Below are 25,707 nucleotides of genomic sequence, written 5' to 3'. Positions count from 1 at the left end.
GTAGCTACAGTGACGGGCAAAACACCAGTGGGCTCTGGCGGCAGGCAGACCGGAGCTCTCGCCCACCCTCCTGCCCCCGCACAGGCTGGCTCTGTCTTCGACGCCCAAGATGGTTGGCCGGTGTCTAATTTACCAGGAGCCGAAGCAGGCACATCCGATCCACTCCAAGGCACGAGCTCCCGGAGACCTGTGGGTCTCCTGCTTCGAGCCCCATAGAGGTGTGACGGGAACACGGTACGATGCACATATCTCCCCGGAAACATTCCCCCAGCCAGCGGCAGCCTCATGTCCGTCCCCGGAGCAGCCCCCCCACCACGTCCGTCGCCAAGGTGACCTTCACCTGTGCTACAGCCTCACGCCGTCGCATGGATGGAGTCACGCAGAGCACATGATCTGTGGAGTCCGGCTTCTCTCATCCAGCAGAGCGCCTTTGGAGCGGATCTGTGCACAGTCGGACACATTCCCGCCTTCCAGGGGTTTCTCCACGCTCAGCGCGGATCTCCGGACTGTCCATGAGCAAACCCACCGCACCGCCTCCTTCACTTACCCGTTTTATCCTTTTTAAAGATCGATGTGAGTTTTCGGTTAGGTGATTCGCACACGCGGTACAGAGTTTAAAAGGTATGACGTGACCGAGCATGAAGAAGGCGTCCCCTCCCGACCCCTCCACATCCACCCGGCACTCCCACGCTACCCCTGCTGTTGTCTGGCTGCTGTTTTGTCCCTCAAGGTGTATCTGGGAGACTTCCCACGTCCACAGATCCTGAGCGGCCCTGGGATTTTTTTCACTGCGTGTTGGGGAATAATGTCAGGCTCACGGGAAAGTTGCCAGAGCAGGAATGAGAAGAACAGCCCCGCACTGGCCCACGCACTCCGCCGCTGTGCCCGCGGAATGCCACACAACCGGGATCCCTGACACGGCCACGGGAGCCGTCAGATAAACGGCCCCCAGAGACAACTGAGGCCCAGAGGCTAGTTCCAGGCTGCTGGAGGCCACACAGAGAGACAGTCAAACCCAGGGCGCCTGCTTCCTCGGGCCCCTCTTTATGCCACACGGCTGTCCTTCCGGAACCCAAGTGTGTCTTCTGTCCCCTTCCGGGGTGGGGCATCTCTGCAGCTCCAGCAAGGGCCCCGGGCTGCCCCACACCTGCTCCTGGAGGGCAGACCTGCAGGGGTGGACCACCTCTGCCCCCTGTCCCAGCCCCGGTCCAGCTGTGCCAGCTGGTCCTCCGAGTCTGAATGCTGTCTTCCCTTCCACACGGCAGCCACAGTGAAAACACCTGCGGGTCCCCCAGAAACGCCCGTCCTGGGGGGGCCCGAGACGGAGGCAGGACAGGGAGGGTTGTGCAAAGCGTGCACTTCTGCCTCCCAGGGCTGGGCATCCCCAGGAGGGCAGGGCTGGAGGACATCCCTTGATCCACACATACCTCTGAGACGCGGGCACCGCGGGAGCCACACTGAGACCCTGGACAGAAGGCGCCTCTGACCCGGGAAGGTGACTTGGAGGGTGTTCTGGGGAGGACGCTGCCCCCAGGGCCAGACGAAGGGAAGGTGGGCACAGCCTGGCTCCCGGGGACGTGGCGCCTGCCCCTCCTCTGCCCTGGGTGGCCTCGGGGAAGGCTCCGGGCTTGGGGCGGGCGCAGGGTCCGAAGAGTCCGAGGGTGAAGCCTGGGGCTTCAGCGGCACCTCGGATCCTGCTGTCGGCCCCGAGAGCGCACAGCAGCTTGGCCTCGCTCGTTAGACCTGCAGCCGCTGGAGTGGGACCGGGTTCCCGGCAGGGGACGTGCCGCACCCCCCACACCGGAGGGCTACCGGCCCAGTGACTGTGGGCTCAGTACGGGGTCAGGGTGGCCGTGGCCTGTTCCTCGAGACAGGTGCCGGGTGGGGCCCCGGGACACTGTCTGCCTGGGGGGGGGGGGGGTGGGCGCGGGCTGGCCACATCCCTGCCCACAGCCCGGCTATTTATATCAAGCTTAATCAAGAACAATCAGCAGAAGCTGCGGAGATGAGGGGAATTTGCATGATCTGGTTCCTATTCTTAAATGTTAATTAAAAGTGATTTTCCCTTAGCCTGCGCTGCACGCGGGGTACAGGGCAGCCTGCTGCGGGGCCATAGGGCCGTTCAGCAGGCCCACTCCACACTCCCTCGGGGATGAGCGCGGGGCTCTACTGGGCTAGGGGCTGAGGCCCCCAGGACACAACCTGCATTCTGCCCCAGGGGGCTCCTGTTGGCCTTGTCCTGGGGTCCTGGGGGGAGGCCCTGGACACCCAGTGTCCTGGCCCCTTCCACCAGCCCAGCCCCCTCACATGCCCTCAGGAGGGTCTCCTGGAGTCAGGAAGCCCCTTGTTAGCTTTACCTCGGTCCCCTCCCGCTGTGTGACCACGGGCTGATAGCTTGACCTCTCTGAATGTTTGTCCCCACTTCATCGTGAAGTGACGTACGGTCCCAGGGTGACGTCAGGAGCATCCGCTGACCTCCATGAGAGTTTTGCCTTGAACAACGCTGTCCTCTGCTCCGTAAATGCCATGGGCGGCAGCCGGCCCTCCACCACGGGGCCTGAGCAGAACCGGTTTAGGCCTCGACACACGTGAGTCCTGCCCCAGCTCCGACGTCCAACGAGGGGCCCACAGTGAAGTTGCCCGATGGCTCAATCGCAGCCCAGTTTCCTCATCTGTTGGGCCGGGGGCGGGGCGGGGGGGCAGGTACAGCGTTTTTGCTGTTTAGGACTTGTGGCTGACAGGACACATTTCCCGTCTACCGCACGTTTTGACGGCATGGCGCACTCCCCATCCCAAGGCAGGCATGAATAAAATCATATGTTAAAAAAATGAATTTAGCTAAATTAACATTCACGTAAGTATTACAAACAAAAGGGAGGATGATCGTGGCACCGCCCCCCCCAGCCCCCGCCAGGGCTCTCCGGAGATGGGGCAGGAGGACCTCACTGTGGAGGCCGGCGTCGGCCCAGGGCAAGCCCAGCCCCTGTTGCGTACAGGTCACCTTCAGGGGAGTTAGAAATGGTTTGCCAGAGGCGGGGGCAATAAACTGGGGAGCCCTGGGTCCTGTGAAGCTGGGGCCCCCACATTCTTAAGGTTTTTCTTGGGATAAAACCTGCAGTTCCATCCTCGACATGGCCCACCTGGCTGGGTGGAGAGGCAGCCTTGGCTTTGGGGGTAGACTGTGGGCTAGCCTCGGAACCTACCCGGGGTCCGGCCGGGCTGGCCCCGGGCAGCTCCTACCCTGGCTGCCTGGGCCCCTGCTGCCTGAAAGTGGGCCCACTCTGGCCCAAGCCCTGGGAATTCCCAATACCTTCAGCTTTCTGACTTCCGTCCACAAACCCAGGAGAAGGGAGAAATTTCAGCTCAGCCTGCATTCCTGAGAATGAGAATCGGGCATCTCGAAACTGGAACGGACTCATCGCCCTTAATTGTGCTCAGGCACTCGGTGCGAGCCTCTGCCATAGATAATTAATTAGAGACAGCATCTCTGAGCACCGAGGAGACAGGAGGCCAGAGCGCCTGCCCCACCTGACATCACATCCCACCTCGAGCCCTTCCTGCCAGGCCGGTGTCCACTTCCCAAAGATGGCACTTCTCTCGACTCCCTGGATCCCCAGCCCCCCATGCAGAGGTGGGGGCCAGAGGCTGGGGTCAGGCTCCCGGCAGCTAACGTGGCTCCGACACCAGCCAGTGGCTGACCTCAGGCAGGTCCTGGAGCCTCTGAGCCTCTGGGTCGTCACCTGCGAGACGGCGGAGCAGCAGTTCCTGCCTGGCGGGGTGCGCACCTGCACGTGGGTCCCAGAGCAGGGGGACACGAGGAGACATGATCAAGACAACGACAGTGGTTGTTGCCTGGCTGTTAGTGATGGTTATTGTCAGCAACGTGGTTTGTCCCAGGGCAGAAGCAAGGGGCTTGAACCTGTGGCCCCACCTGTTGTCAGCAAACCCCGTTTATAAACCAAAGCACTGGGGAGGGGAGAGTCCGAGATACGTTGTTAGCTAATTCCTGGGTCCTTTCCTGTGAGCTGTCCTCGGAAGGAGAGCTTTCCCGTGTGTCAGCTACCCTCTCGTGTGACAGCTCCGCGGGGAGAGGACAGAGGCTCAGAGGGGCTGGCCAGGGAATGGCCTCCTGGCCCGCAGACCTCAGTCCCTCCCCTGTCACGTGCAGGGTCAAGGAAGACTGCCTGTGGTTGCTTCGCCCAATCTGATTCTGATCCTGAACTCAGAACCCAAAAGACATCGTCACTGGTTCCTGGAGAGAAAAGTAAATTTCAAAAAAAAATGAAACCATCAGGATGTCCAGAGGCTCATCCATACATTTTCCAACAGAAGCCACGGATGATTGAGGACACAGTGCTGGCGTGTCCCCAGGTGGGGTTCCGTGGGGACCCAGCCCCGGGCACCCAACCAGCCCCACAGCCCCTCCTGCTCCGAGGCCCATGGAGGCACAGACACGTGCCGGCCAGACAGGGGCTCCCAGGCCAGCTCTCAAGACTGCTAATGACAGTGATGGGTCCCTGAGTTCCAGGTCAGGGAGGGCACCCCCCTTCCAGTTACATGTCCCCACCAACACAGGGGCCACGGGCCGGAGGGGAGAGGGTGTCCTGCACCCCAAGGGGCAGCTAGAGGAGGGTCAAGTCCTCCAGCCCAAGTGAGTTTAGGCTCTTGGAACAGAAACAGAAGCACAACTTCAGGAGTCATCGTGTGTCCCGCGTGGCATGGGTGCCTGGAGGACTCGTGTGTCCTGCGTGTGGACAGGCTGTCACTCTTGGTCCTCTCTGGATCCTGGCTGGGCTTCAGTGTCCTCACCCTAATCCTCCTCTATGCTAATGTGACTTTCCCCTGGGAGCCCTGCGGGTTTCGGCCTCGGAGCCAGATTTGTGCTAGACGGAATCCTTCCTGTCCCTTGGGACGGGGCTACGTTTGAGTTCTAGACTAACATCTAGGCGAGACACTCTGTTCCAGTGATCTTAAATTCCTTCTTTCCCAAATATCGGCCTTTGCCTCCCGTGAGGCATGGAAGAGGCTTTCCCTGTGCCTGAAAACCTGAAAAAATTAAATTAAAAACTCATTATGGCCAGGGGAAAGTTAATAAGAAAATCCTAAGCCGGCTTTACCAGCCTAAGGCCTTTCTTTGGGGACCTTTATTAAACTCGCATGAATTAAACCAGACTCTTGGAATAAACTTCACCAGAGTCTGCAAGGAGTCAGACTCCAGGACACATAGGTCTCCCCTGTGCTGTGAAGTCCGAGGAAAGGACCCCAGCTCCGGAGTGGGCCAGAGCAGGGCAGCTGGAGGCGCCCACCAGGCCAGGCGTGGTGCCCCTTGGAGGCGCACCGGAGACTTGGCTCTCAGGCGGCAACACCAGGACCCACCCTGGTCATCTGACCCGAAAGGGAAGCTGCCTAGGTCACCTGAGCAGCTCATGGCTACAGAGGAGGCTGAGAAAGCAAGTTCCGGGAAATAGAGAAGGTGCTGGACAGCCAGGCAGCCTAACAGATGTCCGCTGCACTGAGCCTGGCAACTTAAACAGAAAACTTGTCATGTCTCACAAGCCAGAAACTTCTTCAGCTGCCCCAGATCCCACTTGGGATAAACTCACAATTCCTCCTGCTAGCAAGGTGATGTCATTGGGGTTGGAAGGTCTGCGAGTGCGAGTGCCGGGTGACAGACGGGCTGTTCGTGTGCGCCTGAGCGGTGGGCTGTGGGGTGTCCGGCAGAGCGTGGAGGCCGGGCGTCCAGGAGTCTGGTGCGGGAGCCTCTGAAGTGCAGGTGAAGGCCTAGGCTCTGGCCTGAGGTTGAAGGGAGCCCTTCCCTATCTGGAGGCAGCCGGCCTTGTGGGGGGCTCAGGATTCCTCCATTGCTCTGGCCATCACTGGTCTGTGCGTCGGCTCACGCATCTGTTCGCCCCGTCTGCACACGTTTGCCCCACGTCCCCCAGGTCTCACTCACAGTGGGTGCACCAAGCACACACCGGTCATTTGGGTGAGTCTGCACCCCACCTCCCCTCTTTCTCACCAGCAAAGTGACTCTGGGGACAGAAGTTGCTGGGTCTCGGTGTCCCCATCCGTCTGCGGACGGTCAGCCCGGCAGACCTCATCAACTGGACACACGTGCAGGAATGGCCGTCCTTCATCACCACCCAGCACAGACAGGACAGGCTGAGCTGCCATGCTCCGACCTCAAGGAAGCCGGAGAAGGACAGAGCCACCAGCCCCGATGTCGCTGACACGCAGCCACTGATGGCCACCCTCAGCCTTCCAGCTACCGGTCCCGGGTAGTCAAGCCCCTGTGTTCAGGTCACTGCGGCCCAGTGCATTGCGCCCCAGAACCCCCTCCCCAGTCACCAGCTCGAATCTCTAAGTGCTCAGGGCAAAAAACCATCGCAACCATCGAGGCCCAGACCTGGGCTCGAAGCGCCCAGTCTCTCTGGGAGTGTACCAGCCTCCGATGGAGAGAGCCGGAAGCTGGGACGCTGCACCCACCAGCTGATATCCAGAGCAGGTCCCGCTACCCACCCCCATCTCACCCAGGAGGAGGGGGTCCCCTGAGAGCCAGCCCAGCCAGCCAGGGCTGTCCGGGGGGCCCGTAGGGCACATGCAAGGGCTCTGGGCAGACGCATGTGGGGGCCCGGCCCCTGGGCTGCAGTCAGCCCTGGATGTGCATGAGAGACCCCAGATGGTGGCTGCGGACCCAGAGCCCTAGGAGCCCCTAGGCGGTGGAGGGCGCAGGGCTAGCCGCCCCACACGAAACTCACTCGGGGTGGAGAGCTCGCTCTGGAGCAGGCAAGGCCCAGGCCTGGTGCCCTGAGTGCACCGGAGGCCTGTCATCCGGCATAAAGCGGCCCCGCACCTGTCCAGGGCGTGCATGGGCATATTTGGGCTACAGCCCCTGGGCAGACACGAGGCAGGGTGGCTGTCTCGGCTGTGGCCAGCAGCATCGTGCCACAGCCGGTGGTGGAAACAGGTAGACTATGAGGCTTGGGCCCCGCTCCCCGCTGATATCAGGCAGGTGCGGTGGTTGGGGGGCCCAGGAGGATGAGGGCTCAGAGCCAAGCTGCCTGGGACGACAGCCAAGCCCGGGTCTGGACTCCTTCCTCCCCAGCTTGTGACCACACCGTCGCGACTAGGGGCAGGAAGCTTAGAGCTGACACTCTGGGCACCCCTGTGGACCCCAAGGTCTCTTAACCTCTCTTACTTCATCTGTAAAATGGGGATGAGGGCAGGGCTATCCTGAGGAACCGGAGAAGTCCTGCCCGGGCAGCACCTGGCATGGCGCCCACACGTGCTGGCCACTGTGGGGCTGCACCATCGTGACTACAGACACCCTAGATCTCTGTCCAAACCTGGTCTCCATGTTTTGTAGCTCGAAATCACTCTGCACGGTGACAGGGCTGGCTGCACAACCTACAGGACCCGGTGCAAAATAAGAAAACGGGCCCCTAGTTCACAAAGTAATAATAGTGGGGCGCCTGGGTGGCACGGCGGTTAAGCGTCTGCCTTCGGCTCAGGGCGTGATCCCGGCGTTATGGGATCGAGCCCCACATCAGGCTCCTCTGCTATGAGCCTGCTTCTTCCTCTCCCACTCCCCCTGCTTATGTTCCCTCTCTCGCTGGCTGTCTCTATCTCTGTCAAATAAATAAATAAAATCTTTAAAAAAAAAAAAAAAAGAGTTTCAAGACAGTGACAGCAGAGCATTCAACCAAACTCAGGGCCCCTCCACGCGGGGCCACAGCTGCACAGGCCACACGCCGGTGGGGCCAGCCCTGAGCAGTGATTCTCCTTCGGTAGGGGGTGCTCAGATTTCTACCTGCACACCAACACACACACACACACACACACACACACACACTCCCACACACGACACCTTTCCCTGCACACAACCGTCTCGCCCACGTGAACCACTCACTGACGGGAGGGGCTTGCAGCCCCCACGGTGTGTGGCAGGAGAAAAGGCCCCGTGTTCGGTTATCACACATCTGCACCGCGGAGCCCAAGCCCCGAGCCAATGGTGGGACCGCCGGGATGGCAAGACCCCAGCCAGGACTGTCCCGGGGAAGCCCTCCACTGCCGTCCAGCTCCTGTCCTGCAAACACACCTTAGAGTCTCTTGTGCGTCCCCGCTGTTGCAGGGGCCTCCAGGGCACGAGGGAAAGGCCTGAGGGGGTTTGGGAGGGAGGCCGGTGGGCGTGTGTGTGTGTGTGTGTGTGTGTGTGTGTGTGTGCGCAGGTGAGGCTCGGTCTAGAGGTGAGTGGTGGGGACAGCTGGAGGAACCAGAGCTCTCTCGAGATGCCACGTGCCCACATGTGGGAGCCCCGTGTGCAGGAGCAACTGGAGGCCGAGGGCACCCCCCAGGGGTTGGTAGAGAGTCTCTCCCGACCTCTCCAGGCTGTCACACGGGTTCAGAACACTGTCTTTCCTATGCTCCGCAGTACGCAGGGGAGGTCCCCGAAAACCAGGTGGAGGTGGTGGTTGCAAACCTCACCGTGATGGACCGAGACCAGCCCCACTCGCCCAACTGGAATGCTTTCTACCGCATCATCAGCGGGGACCCCTCAGGACACTTCAGCATCCGCACAGACCCCGTCACCAACGAGGGCATGGTCACCGTGGTGAAGGTGGGTACTCTCCTGGCTTCCTGCCGGCCGTCGCGGGTTCTGTCCCCCGCCGCCGCCCTGGGACAGACGGAACAGAAGGGATACGGGGTTAAGTGTGAGCCACCCCTGATCTCCGGGGGCAAAGGACTGCACCCACCTGCTCGTGCTGGAGGCAGGCTTCGCGAGGACCTGGTCATGTGACCCCCAGGGCCTCGGCGGCCTGACCTGCCGTCCTCCCTCGAAAGAGGACTCTCCTGTCCCCTCCCGGAAGGTCATATTTCCGCCTCAGTCCACGCACGGGGGAGTCCCATCGGGAGACTGTGTGATGTCGGACCACCCTTGTGTTCCCCCGGTAACTCCTACTCAGCCAGGACGGAGTACGTCTTTGTAATGCGTTGCAGGATTGTTTCTCTAATATCGGAAGATCCTTCCTGTGTTTTCTAACCAGCTGAGGCCCGTACCTTCCCTTCCCCGCGCTGTCTTTACTCAGGACTCGGTGCGATTATAGATGAATCTCAGGGAACGTGCTGGGAAGACGGGTGTGATGACGAGGGCGGCGGGGCGAGGGGCTGCGGGACTCCCACCTCTCCGCGTGGCGGTGGAGACAGGACACCATGCTTGTCACCAGTCACAGGTGAATCCCTCTCTGGGAGCGTTACAACCCTAACGCTGAGAGCACAGGCGGGCGCGCCGTCCCCATGGAGCCCGGACCGTGGGTCCTGGCCACAGTCGTCAGCAGGCACACACGTCTCCGGTTTTCCTGTTTTTTCTTGTTATCCCACATGGTGCTTTCTCTAACTCTCCACTTACAGTCTGTTTGAGGCAAGATGCTTCATCTTAGCGTTTTCAGGTTACTTTTGCATCCTTTGGTAGAGACACGGTGCTTTCAGGTGTTCTCGTGCAGGGGGGTGGCCAGGAGGGGGCATGAGAGGTGCAAGGCAGTGGGGGTTCTGCTGCCTGGGGTGGGGGCGGGGGCTTATGTTCTCGGATTCCCGTGCCGTGTTCATGCCCTGCCTCCGGGCCCGTCACTGCCCCGGCCTGCAGGAGTTCATAGTCTGCAAGGGGATGTGGAGAAGGAGCTTCTAGGATGTTCCCGGGCAGGTCCGCGCCAGAGGCCGCCCACCCAGCAACGCAATGCTTCCCGTCTGTCAGCCCTCTGCTCTTTCCAGCCGCGTGCCCCCGGGTGGTGGGAACTCCCGGACAGGGACCTCCGCTGCTTTGGGGGTGGACGAGGCGCCGTGTGGAGATGCGTGTGGTCAGCCCGGCCCCCAGCCATCTCGCACGGATCCTGGCTGCTCGTCCATCAAAGGAAGTGCCCAGTCGCCTCGGGCGGGTCTTCCTGACCCCTGCCCTGCCCCCCGCGCCCCCCAGCTCCACCCTGCCCCACCGTGCCAGGCCTGCCACCTCTCACTCTAGCCGAGCTGGGGCATGGCATCTCTGCTCTCAGACTGCCAGCCCCAGCGAGCGTCCGTCACCGTGCCCGGACTCCTCGGGAGCCCCTCTGCCTCTTCCACCGCCTCCCCCTCCTCTTCCGCCTCCAGCCACGAAACCACCATCTCTTCCGGGCTCAGACCAACCCCAGGCCCTTTCTCCTGCCTCACACCTGGACCTCAGCTTCTGAAGCAGAAAAGCCAAGAAAGGGCCTCTTCTGCTCCCCCTTGGGCAGCAATAAGGCTTGGGGGAGGCAGTGAGCGAGTTTGGCTGGGTGCTGAGGCCGGGGCAGGGCTGGCAGGAGTCCCAGGGGAGCAGGTGGGCCAGGCGCATGGCCCCCACCGACCCCTCCCTCCCCCAGCCCCCCCAGTCCTGCAGGTAACAGCCCCCAGGGCAGCAGCGCACGGAAGCGAAGCCCCCCAAACTTCCCACTGGCCCTGGAGTGGGGTCCCCCAGGCCTGCCCCACACCACCTGCACCAGCACCGGGCAGCTTCTCCTGAGGCCACAGACCCAGTCCCTTGCCTTTTAGCAGAGGGTCCTCGCCACGTCTGGGGGGGCAGCCTGGCCGAGACCGGGCAGCATATCCAGCCACTCTAATTGGAACTGGTGGGCCAAATTACCTATTGATTTCTCCATTACAAATATGTTTTATTTCACCCTCCTATGGACATTTATTGGCCATAATAGTCTTTCTGGAAGGCATTCTCACTCAGACTGGTGACACAATCTTAATGCAGGACATGCAGCGTTATTCCGTGTCCCCCAGGGACATGAACCAATAAACAGGGAGAAAGATTACTTCCTTTTGGTGGTTTGTTCGGAGACAAAACCACCACAATCTTAGGAAACTGTACATTTAAATGGAGGAGCCCCGTCCCCGATGACTCTCGGAAGGTCCTGGGGGAGGGGCTGAAGGCATTGGCAGCTGGGTGGTTTCGAGGGGACCTGGACACAGCGTGGGAGCAGGGGGCTGCTGTGGGGGCATCCAGAGTCCAGGATGGAGGCACCAAGCCCACGCTGGCGGGAGGGCTCACCCGTCTCTGGCCTCAAGTCCCGGCAGTATCTCTCAGGCAAGGGCGGCCAAGCGATTCTGCACTGGGAGCGTCAGACTGGCCACCAGTTCGGTCCTGCCTGGGCGGTGTCTGTGGGCGTGAGGCTCTCCCCCACACACGCACCCAAGCAGCACCCAGCATCATGCCAGGAGATGGGCAATGGGGGTGGACAAGGGAGGCATCACACCTTCCCCGTCCTCCCCCAGGCTGACCCCCACCGGCACCACGCTCAGATACAAGGGGCAGCCCCCTCCTCGAGGGGCCGTCAGGGCCGGGGGAAGACATCAGCCATGACAGGCGTGTGCCACGGAAGGACGTGGCATCTCACAGCCGGGCTCCAGGGGCCCTGCGGGACCCACCCCTTCCTTGGGCGGACAAGATCATGCCTGGAGAAGACGATGGGGGTCAGCCCAGAACCCCGATCTCTGGACGGCATCGGCCTCCAGACCCTCCAGTCTGGCCGGCATCGGGCTTCCGTGAACCCCAGGCCCATCCCCTGCCATTATTCGTTTTTAAAGTCCTTCTTTTCATACTTAACGCCTCACCTGTAGCCTTGGCTGAGAAGGCCAGGGTTCGATGCACTGGCTGAGAGATGTTTAACGCTCCCCCAAGTCAAACGCTGAGCTGAGGGGGGACCCAAAGGGGGCTGGGGTTTGGGGCAGTCAGCAGAGGCGCCACCGGCCGCAAGCACAGCTTCCTGGCCCAGCAGGTCAGCTCCGCTCGGAGCAGAAACGCGCTGTTCTGTTCCTCGTGAGCGTTTCGGGGCACCCGGAGGACAGAGGCACCGTAGTCTGCGGTATTAGCGTGTACGGACCGCCTCATCTCCGTTTCTTGGTGAAAGAGGCTTTTAACTCCCAGACCTCATGACCTCCATCTCTGTGTAAGTTGGGATGCGTCACCCTCACAAATACATCTGCCTCAGTCACACCATCACACCCCTGACGAAAGCAGCCGTCCTCCCTTCATATCCTCTGATGCAAGTCTGTGTTCGGTGTCCCTTAATTTTCCTCAGAGTGTCTCTCTGCCATGGTTTTTCAGATCTGGATCCGAACAGGGTCCCTACATGCATTTGGTTGCAACATCTCTTGACTCCTTTAATCTAGAACATTCCACCCACCGTTGACCTGTCACAGACACGGGGTCAATTGGCCTATGGGAGGCCCCGTGTGCCAGACTGTCCAATCACTTCCTCACGGCGAATCTTGCTCCTCGCTCTCCCACATTTCCTTCACCTGGGATTTAGACCTGCAGGGGCCGTCCCTGGGGAGGGGCCTTGTGGCTGGGGCTGAGTCACATCAGGAAGCCCGTGGTGCCCGGTTGTCCCACTCTGGTCATCTAAGCCTGACCAGGGGCTCACGAGGTGACAGCCCGTTCCCGTCATCGCAGAGTTGACTTTTGCCCCTTATGACCTGCCAGCGGTTGGAACGTGATGGTTCGTGCCTGCAAATACGCCCTCCTCCATCAGTCTCCGCCGGCTGGCTTGTCCACGTAAACGTCTTCATTAGGGCATGCAGAATGGTGCTTTTAAAACTCTGTCATTCCCTGGCTAGAATTCCTCCGTACGAAAGAGCTTCCTCTCACCAAGAAGATCTCCGCAGGACACAGAGATGCGGGTCTGCAGTGGTCAGTGCCCAGCCCCCCAGACGTGCCCAGGCCCCAGGCCGGGAACCCATGAGTGTGCGGCACACGCAGGGCCAGTGTGAGTCAGTTAAGCGTTCTAAGATAGGAGGTTACCCCAGGGAATCCAGGAGCCCTGGGCTCACGGCGTGTTTGGGAGAGGGAAGCAGGAGGTCAGAGTCCCCGGCGCCGTGGGGAAAGCAGGTCGAAGACAGACTGCAAGGGGCCACATTGCTGTTTTGCAGGTGGGGGAGGGGCCGAGAGCACAGGTGGCCTCCAGGAGCTGGAAGAGGCAAGCCTCCGGGAGAACCAAGCCCCACATACCCTGACCGCAGCCCAAGGACACTGATTTTTGACCTCTGACCTCCAGAAGTGTAAGATGACAAATTTGTGTTGCTCTAAGCCACTAAATCGGAACGGGGAACTAATAGAGAGCCCACAGAAAAAGCAGACAAAAGCTTCGTTCACTGCATTTAATTGTCCGTTCGCAGACCAGCAGCTGTCCGCGTCACTGACTTTACGGCAGCTGCTGTGACAATTCGCATCGAGCTGGGTGTCCACACAACACACCAGCCTCTCACACTTCTGGAAGTCAGAAGTCCAAAATCTGCTTCAACGGGGCAAAGCCAAAGAGCCAGCAAGGCTGTGCTCCCCCAGGGGCTCTGGTGCTCCATCTGTTGGCTTTTCCCAGGTTGGAGAGCCATGTCCCAACTCCGTGGCCCTTCCTCCGTCCTCAGAGCCAGATTCTTTGCCTCCATCCCCACGCTGCTTGCTGCCAGGCCAAAGGTCCCTCTGTCTCCACTTATAAACACCCTCAGATGCTATTCTGGGCCACCTGGGACATCCCGGCCCACCTCCCATTGCAAGACCCCTAACTACATCAGTCCACAAAGTCCTTGTGCCGTGGAGGGCGACACATCACAGATTCCAGACCTTGGGACCTGGATGTCTTTGGAGGCCATGAATCCTCCCACCACAGCCATAAGCAAAACTGCAGGTGCGTGTGCGTGTATGTGTGTGTGCGTGCGTGCGTGTGTGTTTGCGTGTGCATGTGTGTTTTCATGTGCATGCATGTGTGTTTGCGTGTGCGTGTGTGTTTGCGTGTTTGCGTGTGTGTGTTTGCGTGTGTGTGTTTGCGTGTGCATGTGTGTGCATGCATGTGTGTTTTCATGTGCATGCATGTGTGTTTGCGTGTGTGTTTGCGTGTGCATGTGTGTGTTTGCGTGTGCGTGTGTGTTTTCGTGTGCATGCGTGTGTGTTTGCGTGCGTGTGTGTGCGTATGCGTGCGTGTCCCCGTGGCTGGTAAGGCGGCGTGCATCTGCATATACTCAGTGTGCTTTGCTCAGCTGCAGTCATTCCTGGTTTGGCCTCCGGTGGGCGCGTCCTCTGGCTGGTTCCTGGGTCCTTCCGCCACGAGCCGTTTCCGGGCATCGTGGCCCAAGCAGTTCATGTCGCGGGCTGCCTGCCCCCTCGGGCTCGGCCGACCCTCCAGTGAGGACCGGTACTTAGAAACCAGCATCCAGGCCCCAGAGGAGCTGGCTGCCTCTGGCTGCCCTTGCTCCTGGGCGTCTGGGGGGCAGGGCAAGGAGGCCACGGCACACGCCCATCCTGACTGTCCCCGTTTCTTACACTGATTCAAATGGTTGTTTTATTCAGATTTGACACCAGAGGACTTTTACGTCACTTTGATGACTTCACGCTTGTATCTCGTTTCTCTTACACTGAAAATCTTATTTCCTAACCCCATTATTACAAGTGTTTGTTTACTTTATCCTGCGATAGACATAACAAGCTTTACATATAACAAACCCCAAATCACGACCAACAGTGAGGAGACCAAGGGAGCTCAAGATTTCTTTGCAATGATTATTGCCCTTATCTAAAAACTGCCCTAGTCACCTGAACTCATTCTTTTCTTATGTTACCAGTTGTTACACAGTCTCCCTTTACTTCAGTGTGCTTACAATTTTCAGAGATCGCTTTACGTGTATAATTTTATATGTAACGCCTAAAGCGTGGTGGTAGAAGACGTCACAGCGCCGTGACCGTATGCTCGTAGCAACCTCGACCCCCAGCCCTTCCCTCGGCCCCGGGCCGCCCCTCTGCTTACAGGCCGCCATCTTTATGCATTTTCCAGGTCACTCTTGCGGTCCTCCTTTCTGCAAATACGAACAAATGCAAATTCAGATCCCTCTCCCTCCTTTACACGAAAGGCAGCCCCCTGTGTATCTACTCCTTCTGCTCTCCATCAGATCCTGGGGGTCTGTCCACTTCAGGACGCGGTCCTCATTCATTCTCACAGCTGCAGACCTCCCCAGCCCGCCACTAGCCCCGTGCGGCCTCTGTGAGGACCTCCTGCCGGGAGCCACCCTGTGTGTCACCACGCACCTATCCGAGCGGAAGGGTGTAAACACTGCCGTAGTGTCGCACCCCGAGACTGTCCAGCTGGTCTTTTGAGTCACTACCTGTGGTTACATGTCTCAGGGCCCCAAGTGCCTCCTCGAAACTTCCCTCCCTCCCCAAAATGTGAGGAGCACCCCAGACCATAGACCCGTTCTGAAAGCATTTGTCAGTCGGGGTCCTGGCGCCCCAAAAGGGTGTAACCGGGAATCATGTTCATGCAGGAGCCACGTGCAGAGGGAAGAGAACCCACGGAGCTGGTGTGTGAGTGTCCTGGGGCTGCTGTTACAAATTACCAAAAACTGGGGGGTGGGGGTAGAACAACAGAAAGACCGCCCGCTGCACCCAGGAAGGGGCCCCTAGACAAACAGCAGTGGGGGCCTTGGCTCACCAGCCTGGAGGGACCAGCACCTGCTGAGAGCTGGCGCCGGGGAGGGGTGCTGCCCCTGGGGGAGCTGGAGCCCCAGGAGTCCTCCCAGGGCATGATGGGAAGGCACGGTGGGGGTCCTTTACCCCAAACTCTTTCTCCTCCCATTGGCAGACCTCAGGGGAAGCCAGAGACCAGGGAGTCCAGAGACAGCTTCCCTCGGGACGAGCATCCTGGGCTCAAAGCAGGGCTGGAGGGGCGGGAGCAGACTGGGGTGGCAGGTGCAGACCCACCAGCCCTCGGCCACCGCCCTCCGAGCCGGCCCCGCAGGCACCGGCACCAGCCCACCGCCTCGGGCTTCTCTCGTTCCAGGCAGTCGACTATGAGCTGAACAGAGCATTCATGCTGACTGTGATGGTGTCCAACCAGGCGCCCCTGGCCAGTGGGATCCAGATGTCCTTCCAGTCCACGGCAGGGGTGACCATCTCCGTCATGGACATCAACGAGGCGCCCTACTTCCCCTCCAACCACAAGCTGATCCGCCTGGAGGAGGGCGTGCCCACTGGCACCGTGCTGACCACGTTTTCCGCGGTGGACCCTGACCGTTTCATGCAGCAGGCCGTGAGGTGGGTCCGCCCTCGGGCTGCAGGAAGGGGCGCCCCCCTCGGGCTCCCTTGTTGTCCATACAGAGGAGTCCAGCATGCCAGTGAAACCTGCACCCTGGGAAGTCCCCAGCCTGTGTCGTCTCTCCGGGCAGGGAGCCATGGGGGCCCCCGTCCTGGGGACAGCCGGGCCACCCCCCCCCCGGCCCGCACGATCCAGGCGGTCAGTGCGATGCCCCAGGCGCTCAGCAAAGCATGAGCTCGCGTGCTCTCCACCCAGCACGGCGGAAGACCGTCCGAGCCCTGCAGCCCTCTCTCGAGTGGGGCTGGTTCCCCCCTGGCTTGTCACCCGCTGTGACGCTGCAGGTCACTTACCCTCTCTGTTCCTCAGTGTCCCTGTCAGATGACAGCATCTGCCTCCTGGATCAAGAGCTCGTCTGCCGTGGCAACTAGGGGGCACCGTTGAGGGAGGAGCCGTCCTGGGCTGGAGGGAAAGCTCCCCAGTGTTTAGGCGGGCGCCCGCCGAGGGGGGGTACTGGGCGCTCAGGGCCACTGTCGCCTTCATGCCTCACCTCCTGCCTCCTCAGATACTCCAAGCTGTCGGACCCCGCGAACTGGCTGCACATTAACGCCACCAACGGTCAGATCACCACGGCGGCCGTGCTCGACCGCGAGTCCCTCTACATCAAAAACAACGTCTATGAGGCCACCTTCCTGGCGGCCGACAACGGTGCGCCCCGCTCCGGGGGTGACTGCCGGCGCCCACCCGCACCGGGGGCTCTGCGGCAGGGAGACGGAGGGAGGCCTGCCCCCAGCGGAGAAGCTGGAGGAGGGAAGCGGGGAGGCAGGCGTGGTGTCGGGTGCCCTGTGCAGAGCCTTGAGGGGGCCCCGTCGTCCCTCGGCGCCCCGGGCAGCCCCCTCTCCATGCGTTCAGAGCACGGGTCGCAGCCTGACCACCAGCTTACGTGTCTGGACAAACACTCCTTCACTCATTCACGGCACTCGGGGCACTGGGAGGGCCGGGATGGCAGAAGCGGGCTGAGGGTTGTCCAGCCGCGTCTCGGCTGAACGTGACCCGAGCGGCCTCGCAGCTCCCTACCTGGTAAACTGAGGGCAGGTGAACTTCATCCATGTTTTAGCCAAGCAGTCCCATCGTGCTGATCCCACACCAGAGTTGGGGGGCCCCCTAAGCAGCCCCTGGGATGCCGCCCCCACGATCCAGACCCCTGCAGCCCTCCAACAGAGTGGGGGCGGGGGGCCGTGAGGAGCCCCAGAGACAGGGCAGGCACCATGAGAAGCCACACCCCAGCAGCACGAGCCCTGGGAGCTCGGAGGGGGTGTGGGAGGCCCCTGAGCCAGAATGAGGAGCCCCGAGGAGCCTGGGGTAGCAGGGGTGAAGTGAACCAGGCAGGGGTGAGGGGAGCTGGGCAGAGACGGCAGCAGTGGGGCCCACATGCGGCAGGAAGAAGGTTCATGAGCACTGGGTCCTCCAAGGGCTGTGGAGAGCAGCTCCATAGTTGGGGTGCTGGGACTCCAGGCCCCGAGGACACCCCTGCCTGGACCCAGGAGCCGGCAAGGCCCACAGCCCCGGGTATCCAGCCAACTCTGCACAGGAGGGGAGAGGGAGTGTGGGAGAACAGGATTCTAGAACCAGGGATCAGTCCCAACACCACTTAGTGGTAGGAAGAGACCTGATTGCTCTGTGCCTCAGTTTCCTCCTCTGTGGAGTGGGGATAACCGAACCCTCCTCCCCTGGAGCTGTAAGAATTAAGTGAGCCAGTGTCCTCGAAAGCACTGGGAGTGGGGCCTGGCCCAAGTCAGCACATTGCCACTGCTGCCGTTACCCCTGAGCTCCTGCCCTGTGCCGGCAGTACCCAGCAGCAGACAGAACAGACAAAAGTCCCTCCCTTGCAAGGCTGACGCTCCCGAGGCCTGTGTGTCCACTAAAACCAGGTTCAGCCGTGTAACAGTGATAAAAATTTCAGTACAATTGAGGTTTCTTTTCTCCCACATAGAAAACTGGAGACAGGCAGCCCTGGGAGTCTAGGGTCAGGTTTGAGACACCAGGCTCACTCCGGCCATGAGTTGTGGCATGGTCCAAAATGGCTGCTGGGGCTCCAGCCATCACGACCACGTTCTGGCTAACAGGCGGAAAAGCAAGGAAGGCGGGGACACATTCCTGCCCCACCCCTAGCTCATAAAGGCCAGAACTTAGCCATGAAGCTGCATTTCACTGCAAAGGATGTTGAGAAATGTAGTCGAACAGCTGGGCAGTGATGACTGCAGATAAAATCTGGGGCTCCGGTTCTTCTATTAAGGACAAAAGGGGAAATGGTTATGGAGGGACAACTCAGCAGTCTCTTGCCCCAGTGAGATGAATGAGAAGTCAAGCAGGTAATTTCAGGGAGTACATTCTGGAAGAAAACAAACAGGGCATGGAAGGGAGGGGCCAGGGCTTGTAGCTGTGCTCTTGGCTGTGAGGCGCTGACTGTGGGACGAGAAGGAACAAGCCAGGGGAAGAAGGAGCATCAGAGGAGTCCCAGAGTTAGGAAGCAGTGTGTGCAAAGGCCCTGAGGTAGACCTCTGGTGGTCTGCTATGGCAGGTTCTAAGACAGCGGGGCAGCTCGGGCTTCAGGAGCAAGACTAGCCCCTGCACAAGGGCTCATTCCATAGCAAGTGAAAGCTGGGGGCTCGTAACCACCCGCCAGCCTCCTTCCTGCCTTGCCTGACCTCTAGGGTCTTCAAAGGCTCAGTCCTGGAAGCAGGTCACAAGGATGTGGGGAGGGGAGCTGCTGACTTAGAAAGTGATTTTACATGAACCCATGGCCAAAGCAGAGGAAAGCACAGAAGACAGCAGGAATGGGGTGCAGGCTGCACCCCGGCTACGAGGGTCCCGCACTCCTCCTGACAGTGAGGGGCCAGCCTCCGCGTGTCAGAGCAGCCTCCCCAGGCAGGCCCGAGCTGCGTCGCTGTGAGTGTGCTTTGAGGCGTTTTCTGAGAGATTAAAGAGACATGCTGCAGGACTCACCTTTTATGTGCTCCCCCTGCCTCAGCCAAAAAGTGCCACTGTTCATGTCAGGGTCCAGGCTCCCCATCAGAAGACAGACAGGGCCTCTCTGGCCACCTGGCACGTGTCATCCCGCACCATCGCCCTGGGCCGAGGCAGGGGCTGGGACTAGAGGGGCTTAGGGAACAGTTGTGGCCCCTGAGACACTTTAGGGCACAACCCAGTGTCTGTCTCTGCTTTGAGACCAGCTTGCTGAGCTGGGGAGGCCCCCGGATGGAGGGCTTCTGGCCACGGGGTGCCCTGCTGGGTGGAGCCAGGGAAACAGGGAGGGCACTGAAAGGAGCCCAGGCTGGGGAGAGATGGGGGAAGCAGGTGCCAGCCGCTCAGGGCCAGCATCCTCAGAGACCCTCTGCGGGGCCCAGGGGGCTGTGGGGTCCCCGGTGGTGGGCACCGTCCTCTGCACCTGGGGACCAGTGTGCGGGGCTGTTCTCATCGGGTGCCTGAGGTCCCGGAGGAGCGGCCCTGGAGTGTCATCCTGTGTCTGTCCCGCAGGGATCCCCCCCGCCAGCGGCACCGGGACCCTCCAGATCTATCTGATTGACATCAACGACAACGCCCCTGAGCTCCTGCCCAAGGAGGCGCAGATCTGCGAGAAGCCCGGCCTCAACGCCATCAACATCACAGCGGCCGACGCCGACGTCGACCCCAACATCGGCCCCTATGTCTTCGAGCTGCCCTTCGTCCCGGCCGCCGTGCGGAAGAACTGGACCATCTCCCGCCTAAACGGTGAGCCCGCCTGAGGCTCCGGGAGAATTGGACACGGCTGGGGTGGCGCACCTGGAGGGGGCCCACGGAAGAGTGAGCAGGGAAGATGGGGCCCCTTTCCTCCCACCGGGACCCTTAACTACCATGTACTTTTTTTCATTTATTTAACGGCCATTTGCTATTTCTTCCACGAATTGTCTATTCAGTGTCTTTGCCTATTTTTCTTTGAGGTTTTTTCCTAATTGATTTGGTAGAACTCTTTATATATTAAGGAAATGACTTCTTCATCCAACAAGTTGCAGTTGCTCTTTTCTTGAATCGCCAGTGTCTTCTCACTTTGCGGAGTGATCTAGTGTGAGTTGCATGTGTGCGTGCGTGTGTGCGTGAACCAAACAGGCACTTTAGGCTGTCTCTCCCTCCGGAAGTCTCGCTGGAACGGAGCGCCGGCCGTAGACTGAGCCGAGCCCGCCCCGTCGCTCTGCCAGGTGACTACGCCCAGCTGAGCCTGCGCACCCTGTACCTTGAGGCTGGCGTGTACGACGTCCCCATCATCGTCACCGACTCCGGGAACCCCCCGCTGTCCAACACGTCCGTCATCAAGGTCAAGGTGTGCCCGTGCGACGAGAACGGGGACTGCACCACCGTTGGTGCGGTGGCCGCGGCCGGTCTGGGCACCAGCGCCATCGTGGCCATCCTGGTCTGCATCGTCATCCTGCTCAGTGAGTATGGCCCAGCCCGCGCGCACGCCCGTGCCCCCCGCGCGCGCTCCCTACTCACGGTGCGGCCCCGCCCCCACAGCCATGGTCCTGCTGTTTGTCGTGTGGATGAAGCGCCGGGAGAAGGAGCGCCACACCAAGCAGCTGCTCATCGACCCCGAGGACGACGTTCGCGACAACATCCTCAAGTACGACGAGGAAGGGGGCGGTGAGGAGGACCAGGTGAGGCTCTCTGCCCCGGCTCCCGCCACGCCGGCCCCGCACGGCCCGGGCCCCCAGCCCAGGGCCTGTGCCCACACGGGGGCTGTTAGGTGACCAGGAGGCCATGCGCGGGGCACCAGGGAGCTGCCCGGCTGGATGCTGGGTCTGCGCTGGCCGTCAGGGGACTCAGGGCAGCTCCTTACCCCACTAAGGCTTAGTGACCCCTTGAAACACGGTAACAGGAGCCCCAGCTGTCCCCCCGGGCTGTTCCAGGAATACAGGAGGCATGTGAGCCGCAGGGGGCCCACCCCGGGGAGCATGAGATTGGCAGGGGCAGCCGCAGGGACACAGACCCCACACGTGCCTTGAGGATGGGTAGGAGCGGGACGAGTTAGGGGAGCGGGGCACTATGGGGAGGGCGGACCAAGTGATGGGCTAGGACAGCAGGCACGCGTGGTGCCCGGCTACAACAGGACGCCCCTGCCTGACCCTCCTCCCCCCGCCCCCCGGCCGCTCCCCAGGACTATGACCTCAGCCAACTCCAACAGCCAGAGGCCATGGAGCACGTGCTGAGCAAGGCCCCCGGTGTGCGGCGGGTGGACGAGCGGCCCGTGGGCGCCGAGCCCCAGTACCCTGTCAGGCCTGTGGTGCCCCACCCAGGAGACATCGGGGACTTCATCAGCGAGGTGGGTGCTGGGGCGCGGGCGAGGCCCCTGAGCAGGGCCCCCCGCGGAGAACAACGTCCCGAGACCACGCTGTGCTGGGGTGGCTGGGCTGCGGCGACGAGGCCCATCCAGACCGGGGCTGGGGGGCCAATGCGGGGCGGCCACGCTCCCCAGACGCCGTCGGCCGTGGCCCCGTACCCGCCTGCTCTCTAACGCCGACTGCGCGTTTAAGAGGGGTCGGTGACATGTCCCCACTATGTGAGAATCTAACTTTACTTAAGCAGAATAGAGCCCAGGGAGTGGTTCAGCAGACACAGAGACCCCTCGGAACATTCCCTGAAACACATCCTGTCCAGGGCCGCAGATCAAATTTCTACATCTGCCCAAAAGCTGAACTGGCTTAGGCCTCACTCCCCAGGATGTAATAAAATTTTAAAACCCCAAGAAGTATGTCTTCCCCAACCTAGAATTTAAAGCCCATTTTAAATAATTCTTAGAGCAAAGCAAGCATGGAAACTACAAACCATTCCTACCGAGGGGCGGTAAGGGCATCCCTTCCCAGTGAGGTGCGTCCTGCAGCCAGCGACCGCCATAGGCGCCCAGGCCACCCCACGGGGACCGCCCAGAGCCAGGTGTGCGGGAGGCCGCGGGACCCTTCCTTGGGCAGAGCGGGCAGGTGTGGGCAGCAGGAGAGAGGGCCAGGGCGCACGGGGAGGCCTCCAGCAACCCGCTGTGTCACCCAGTTTTGTTCATCGGGATAGCGACCGTAACAACGTGAGATTTCTGACTTCTGGCCACCACAGCTTCATATTCTGTGTCGCAGTGACGGGGCTCGAGGCCCGTCTGCCCCTTCAGAGGGGCTGCACCTCGCCACAGGCCCCCACCCAGCCCTCTTGCCTCATGTTACTGGCAGGGCCGTGCCGGCATCTGAGTTTGCTACCTCCAACGCGCGCCCTTTTCATAAACCCCGCCCCCTCTCAGTTCTGAGAGGCCCCTCAGTAAAACTCAGGGAGCACTTACTGACCACCTACTGTATGCAAGGCCCAATAACTTCACCTTCGTGGCCTGATCGTCAACTCCTCTCCTGGGACCCCTCCCCCACAAGCCCCATTCCATCAGGCTCCGGGGCCGGACAGCACGTCCTCCACCCTAACCCCGTGTCTCTGTGACCCCAGGGACTCCGAGCCGCTGACAATGACCCCACGGCACCCCCCTACGACTCCCTGCTGGTCTTCGACTACGAAGGGAGCGGCTCTACCGCAGGCTCCGTCAGCTCGCTGAACTCGTCCAGCTCCGGGGACCAAGACTACGATTACCTGAATGACTGGGGCCCCAGATTCAAGAAGCTGGCGGACATGTACGGAGGGGGCGAGGAGGACTGAGCAGCCGCGCCACCCCAGACGCCGGCGGAGCGGGACCGGGGGGAGGCGCCAGGCTTCCCGACTCCCTGCGGACGTGTCATTTAGTGGTGTGTTAGGGGGTCCCTCCCCGCCCCAGCCCCCCCAACAGTGAGCTGTCTGGCATGAACACTTCTCGCCCCGCGGCACGCGGCACCCACCACAGCTGACTAGCTCTGAAGGACAGCGAGAGGCACTCGGTCTTAACTTGAATTTCTTAGAACAGAAGCACTGTTTTTAAAAAAAAAAAAAAAAAAAATGAAAGTGCCTTTTGGTACATGTATCAGATTCCCTCAAACTCAGGAGTGACGAAAAGCAAGCAGAGAGACCACGTACGTCCCCCCCAACCCCAGTCCTGAGCGCCCCCAGCCCCAGCTAGTCCCAGCTCTGGAGACACCAATTAAGGAATCGGGGAGAATGGGTCTTTCTTTCTTTCTTTCTTTTTTTTTTTTTTTGTCTTTTATTAAGAAAAGAAGTGGGTGATTCTCTTAACAAAATTTACAAAGAAAACGTTGGGGTCTAAATCCCAACAGCCCTTCTGAGTCTTCGAGCTTTGCTGTACGCAGTCAGGGTCTCCTGGCCCTCGAGCGGCCCCGAGGCTGGAGGGAGGCAGCGGTCCAGCCGCAGAAGGCTCCTGGGGGGCGGCCGAGCTGATCTACCAAAGGCCCCACAGTGTGCACTTGGCTTTCCCACCGAGTTTTCGGCTGCCCCCTGACTCCTGACGCTGCGCATAGCTGGGGCCGGCCGGGTGCCAAGGGGCTTTCCTGATGCTTACCATCTCTGCCCTTGGCTGTCCCCCGGGTCCCCCGCGTCAACCATTAGGCCTCTCCCAGAGACAGTTGTCACCCCAGATGCCATGCAGGTCCCGCTGCCTTTGGTCCAGAAGAGTACGGCGTCCCAAGAAGCCACAGCCCAAACCAGCCAGCATCCCCAAACACCCTGACATGAGCCCCCAACTCCTCGCGATCGGATTCCTGGAGGACCCCGTCAAAGGTCCAGCCCCTGACAACTGGATGCCTCCAGCCACCCCGAGGGCTGTGCGGACGGCAGAGAGAGCCGGGAACGTGCGCCACCAGCACCGGCAGCTGGCAGCCCCTCTCCCCGGCCCCGCCCCCTGGACCGGAGTCTCTGATGCTCACCAACTGACGTGGACAGCAATGTTCTGCTCCAGGTGGCCGGGCAGTCTGTCATTGCCGTGCCATCTGTCCCTCGGATGCGTCTGGACTGCACGCACCTGACAACAGCCCGTGTCCTCTCCTCGGGACCCAGGTCCGCACCGAGCTGCTGCTCAGACTCTCAGAAAGGAGCTGCCCTTTGCACGGGTGGTCTGACGCCCAAGCCAGACTCCAGTCTGTTCCCGGGACAGCGGACAGCACTCACTGTGTCCCAAGGACCCTGCTGCGTGGGAGCACCCTGGTCTGTTCACGGGCTCCCCAAGAAAGGGGGCGAGGAGTGCTCTGGCCCTGGGGGGGCTTGGCGGTGGAGTACCCTTGGGGAAGCAGCTTGGAGCCCCGTCCCGGAATCCTGGGTAAGGAAAAGCCTTGAGAGCCTGGGGAGGTGGGGAGAGCAGGGCTCAGCTTGTGCTTCATGCTTTCAGCCTAGGGGGTCTTTGATGCAGTCCTCAGCCTAGGGCCTGTCCCCATGGCTAGGGTCACCCTGTTTTCCAAACAGCTTTGGCCCAAGAAGCGTATGTGAGGGTACGTGTGCAGTGGGCGTGGCTGAGTCCCCACTGGGTGTCAGGGCTCCTCCCCAGACCACGCTCCTCACCCATCCACCGTGCTCCCAGAGCTGAGCCAGGCCTGTAGCGGGCTCTGTCCCTGACCCCATCCCGACTGCCAGGGGAGGATGGGAGGAACAAAGGGCTGGATGCCCTCTAGCAGACAGCCATCTCCCAAGTCGGGTTGGGTGGCCCAGCAAGGGGAAGGGGCCGGGACCCCTGTCCAAAGCCATGCTGTGCAGAGGGCTCAGGGCCAGGCAAGGAGCGCTGCCCCAGCGTCTGGGGGCCTGGCCATTCCAGGGACTGCTGGGAGGGTCAGGGCTGGTGGGATGAGAGCTGGAATCTTCTGTGTTTTGTTTGTGTTTGGAAAGTTCATCCTCCTGTTGAACTTCTAAGTGTGACTATGGTCTGGGAGCTGAGGCAGCTGTGGACTCTTCTCTGAAATCTCGGGGCCCCCCTGGGTCCCCAGGGCACTGGGCCCCCCTCAGAGACAGAGGTGCCAGGCCTGGCCAAGGACCCAGCCTGCTGTACTCGGATCCCGCGGACGCCAGAGCAAGTGCCCGTTTCCCCTGCCTCCCTCTCCTCCTCACCCCGCACCCCTGCCCCGCTCCACCGCTGGGACTTGATGCATTTTGCTTAAATCGTGCAGGCTGAGGCTGGGGGGACTGTGATGGGGGACTTCTCGTGCCCGTCCCTGCTTCCGAACGGCTAGCCAGCTGCCCCTCTCATTAGCCCCAGCAGTCCCTGGGGGCCAGAGAAAGATGGGGTTCCCACGCCCTCCCACACCCACCTCGGAACTCCATTCTGAAGTCAAGTTAGCGTTAGCTAAGTGCACAGGCAGTGTCAGACACCTCTCTCACGTAGCTTGTAGCCACGATGTGCCCATGATCGGGGACCGGCCGTGGAGGCCCAGCCTCCTCTCTGGCAAAGTGCTAGGACACAGCTTAGTTTCTGTAGGGAGTTTTGTTCTGTGAACAGGAGAAACCCCCCGCGCTGTGGGGTGAAGTGGCATGGACGCGGCCGTGGTCGGGAGCACCCTAGCCGAGGACCCCTGTGTCTGTCTGGGCCTCACACCCCACTCCTTCTCTTTCCCGCGTCTGTCAGCACATCCGAGTGCTGGGCCCCCCGCCACCAAAGTGTCGGGGTAACGGCCACATGTCAGGCCCTCGACAT

At 60.9% G+C, this 25,707-nt stretch overlaps 1 protein-coding gene across 1 annotated transcript in view; it reads left to right on the top strand.

Annotated features, from left to right (window-relative positions):
* CDH4 (cadherin 4) overlaps positions 1 to 23,081 on the top strand; it is a 532,131-nt gene extending 509,050 nt beyond the window's left edge. The window contains exons 9-16 of the mRNA XM_045795334.2: positions 8,432 to 8,617; positions 15,837 to 16,090; positions 16,654 to 16,796; positions 19,626 to 19,859; positions 20,324 to 20,557; positions 20,637 to 20,776; positions 21,277 to 21,441; positions 22,596 to 23,081. Of these exons, the coding sequence (XP_045651290.2) occupies positions 8,432 to 8,617; positions 15,837 to 16,090; positions 16,654 to 16,796; positions 19,626 to 19,859; positions 20,324 to 20,557; positions 20,637 to 20,776; positions 21,277 to 21,441; positions 22,596 to 22,802 (1,563 nt within the window). The 3' untranslated portion in view covers positions 22,803 to 23,081. The remainder of the gene's footprint in view (positions 1 to 8,431; positions 8,618 to 15,836; positions 16,091 to 16,653; positions 16,797 to 19,625; positions 19,860 to 20,323; positions 20,558 to 20,636; positions 20,777 to 21,276; positions 21,442 to 22,595) is intronic.
* Positions 23,082 to 25,707: the final 2,626 nt, after the last annotated feature.

The sequence above is a fragment of the Ursus americanus genome, chromosome 22 (genome assembly GCF_024610735.1).
Source record: "Ursus americanus isolate L20-20 chromosome 22, mUrsAme1.1.p, whole genome shotgun sequence".
Lineage (NCBI taxonomy): Eukaryota > Metazoa > Chordata > Mammalia > Carnivora > Ursidae > Ursus > Ursus americanus.
The sequence above is the reverse complement of the archived record's forward strand: the minus strand, read 5'-3'. Positions and strand labels throughout refer to the sequence as shown.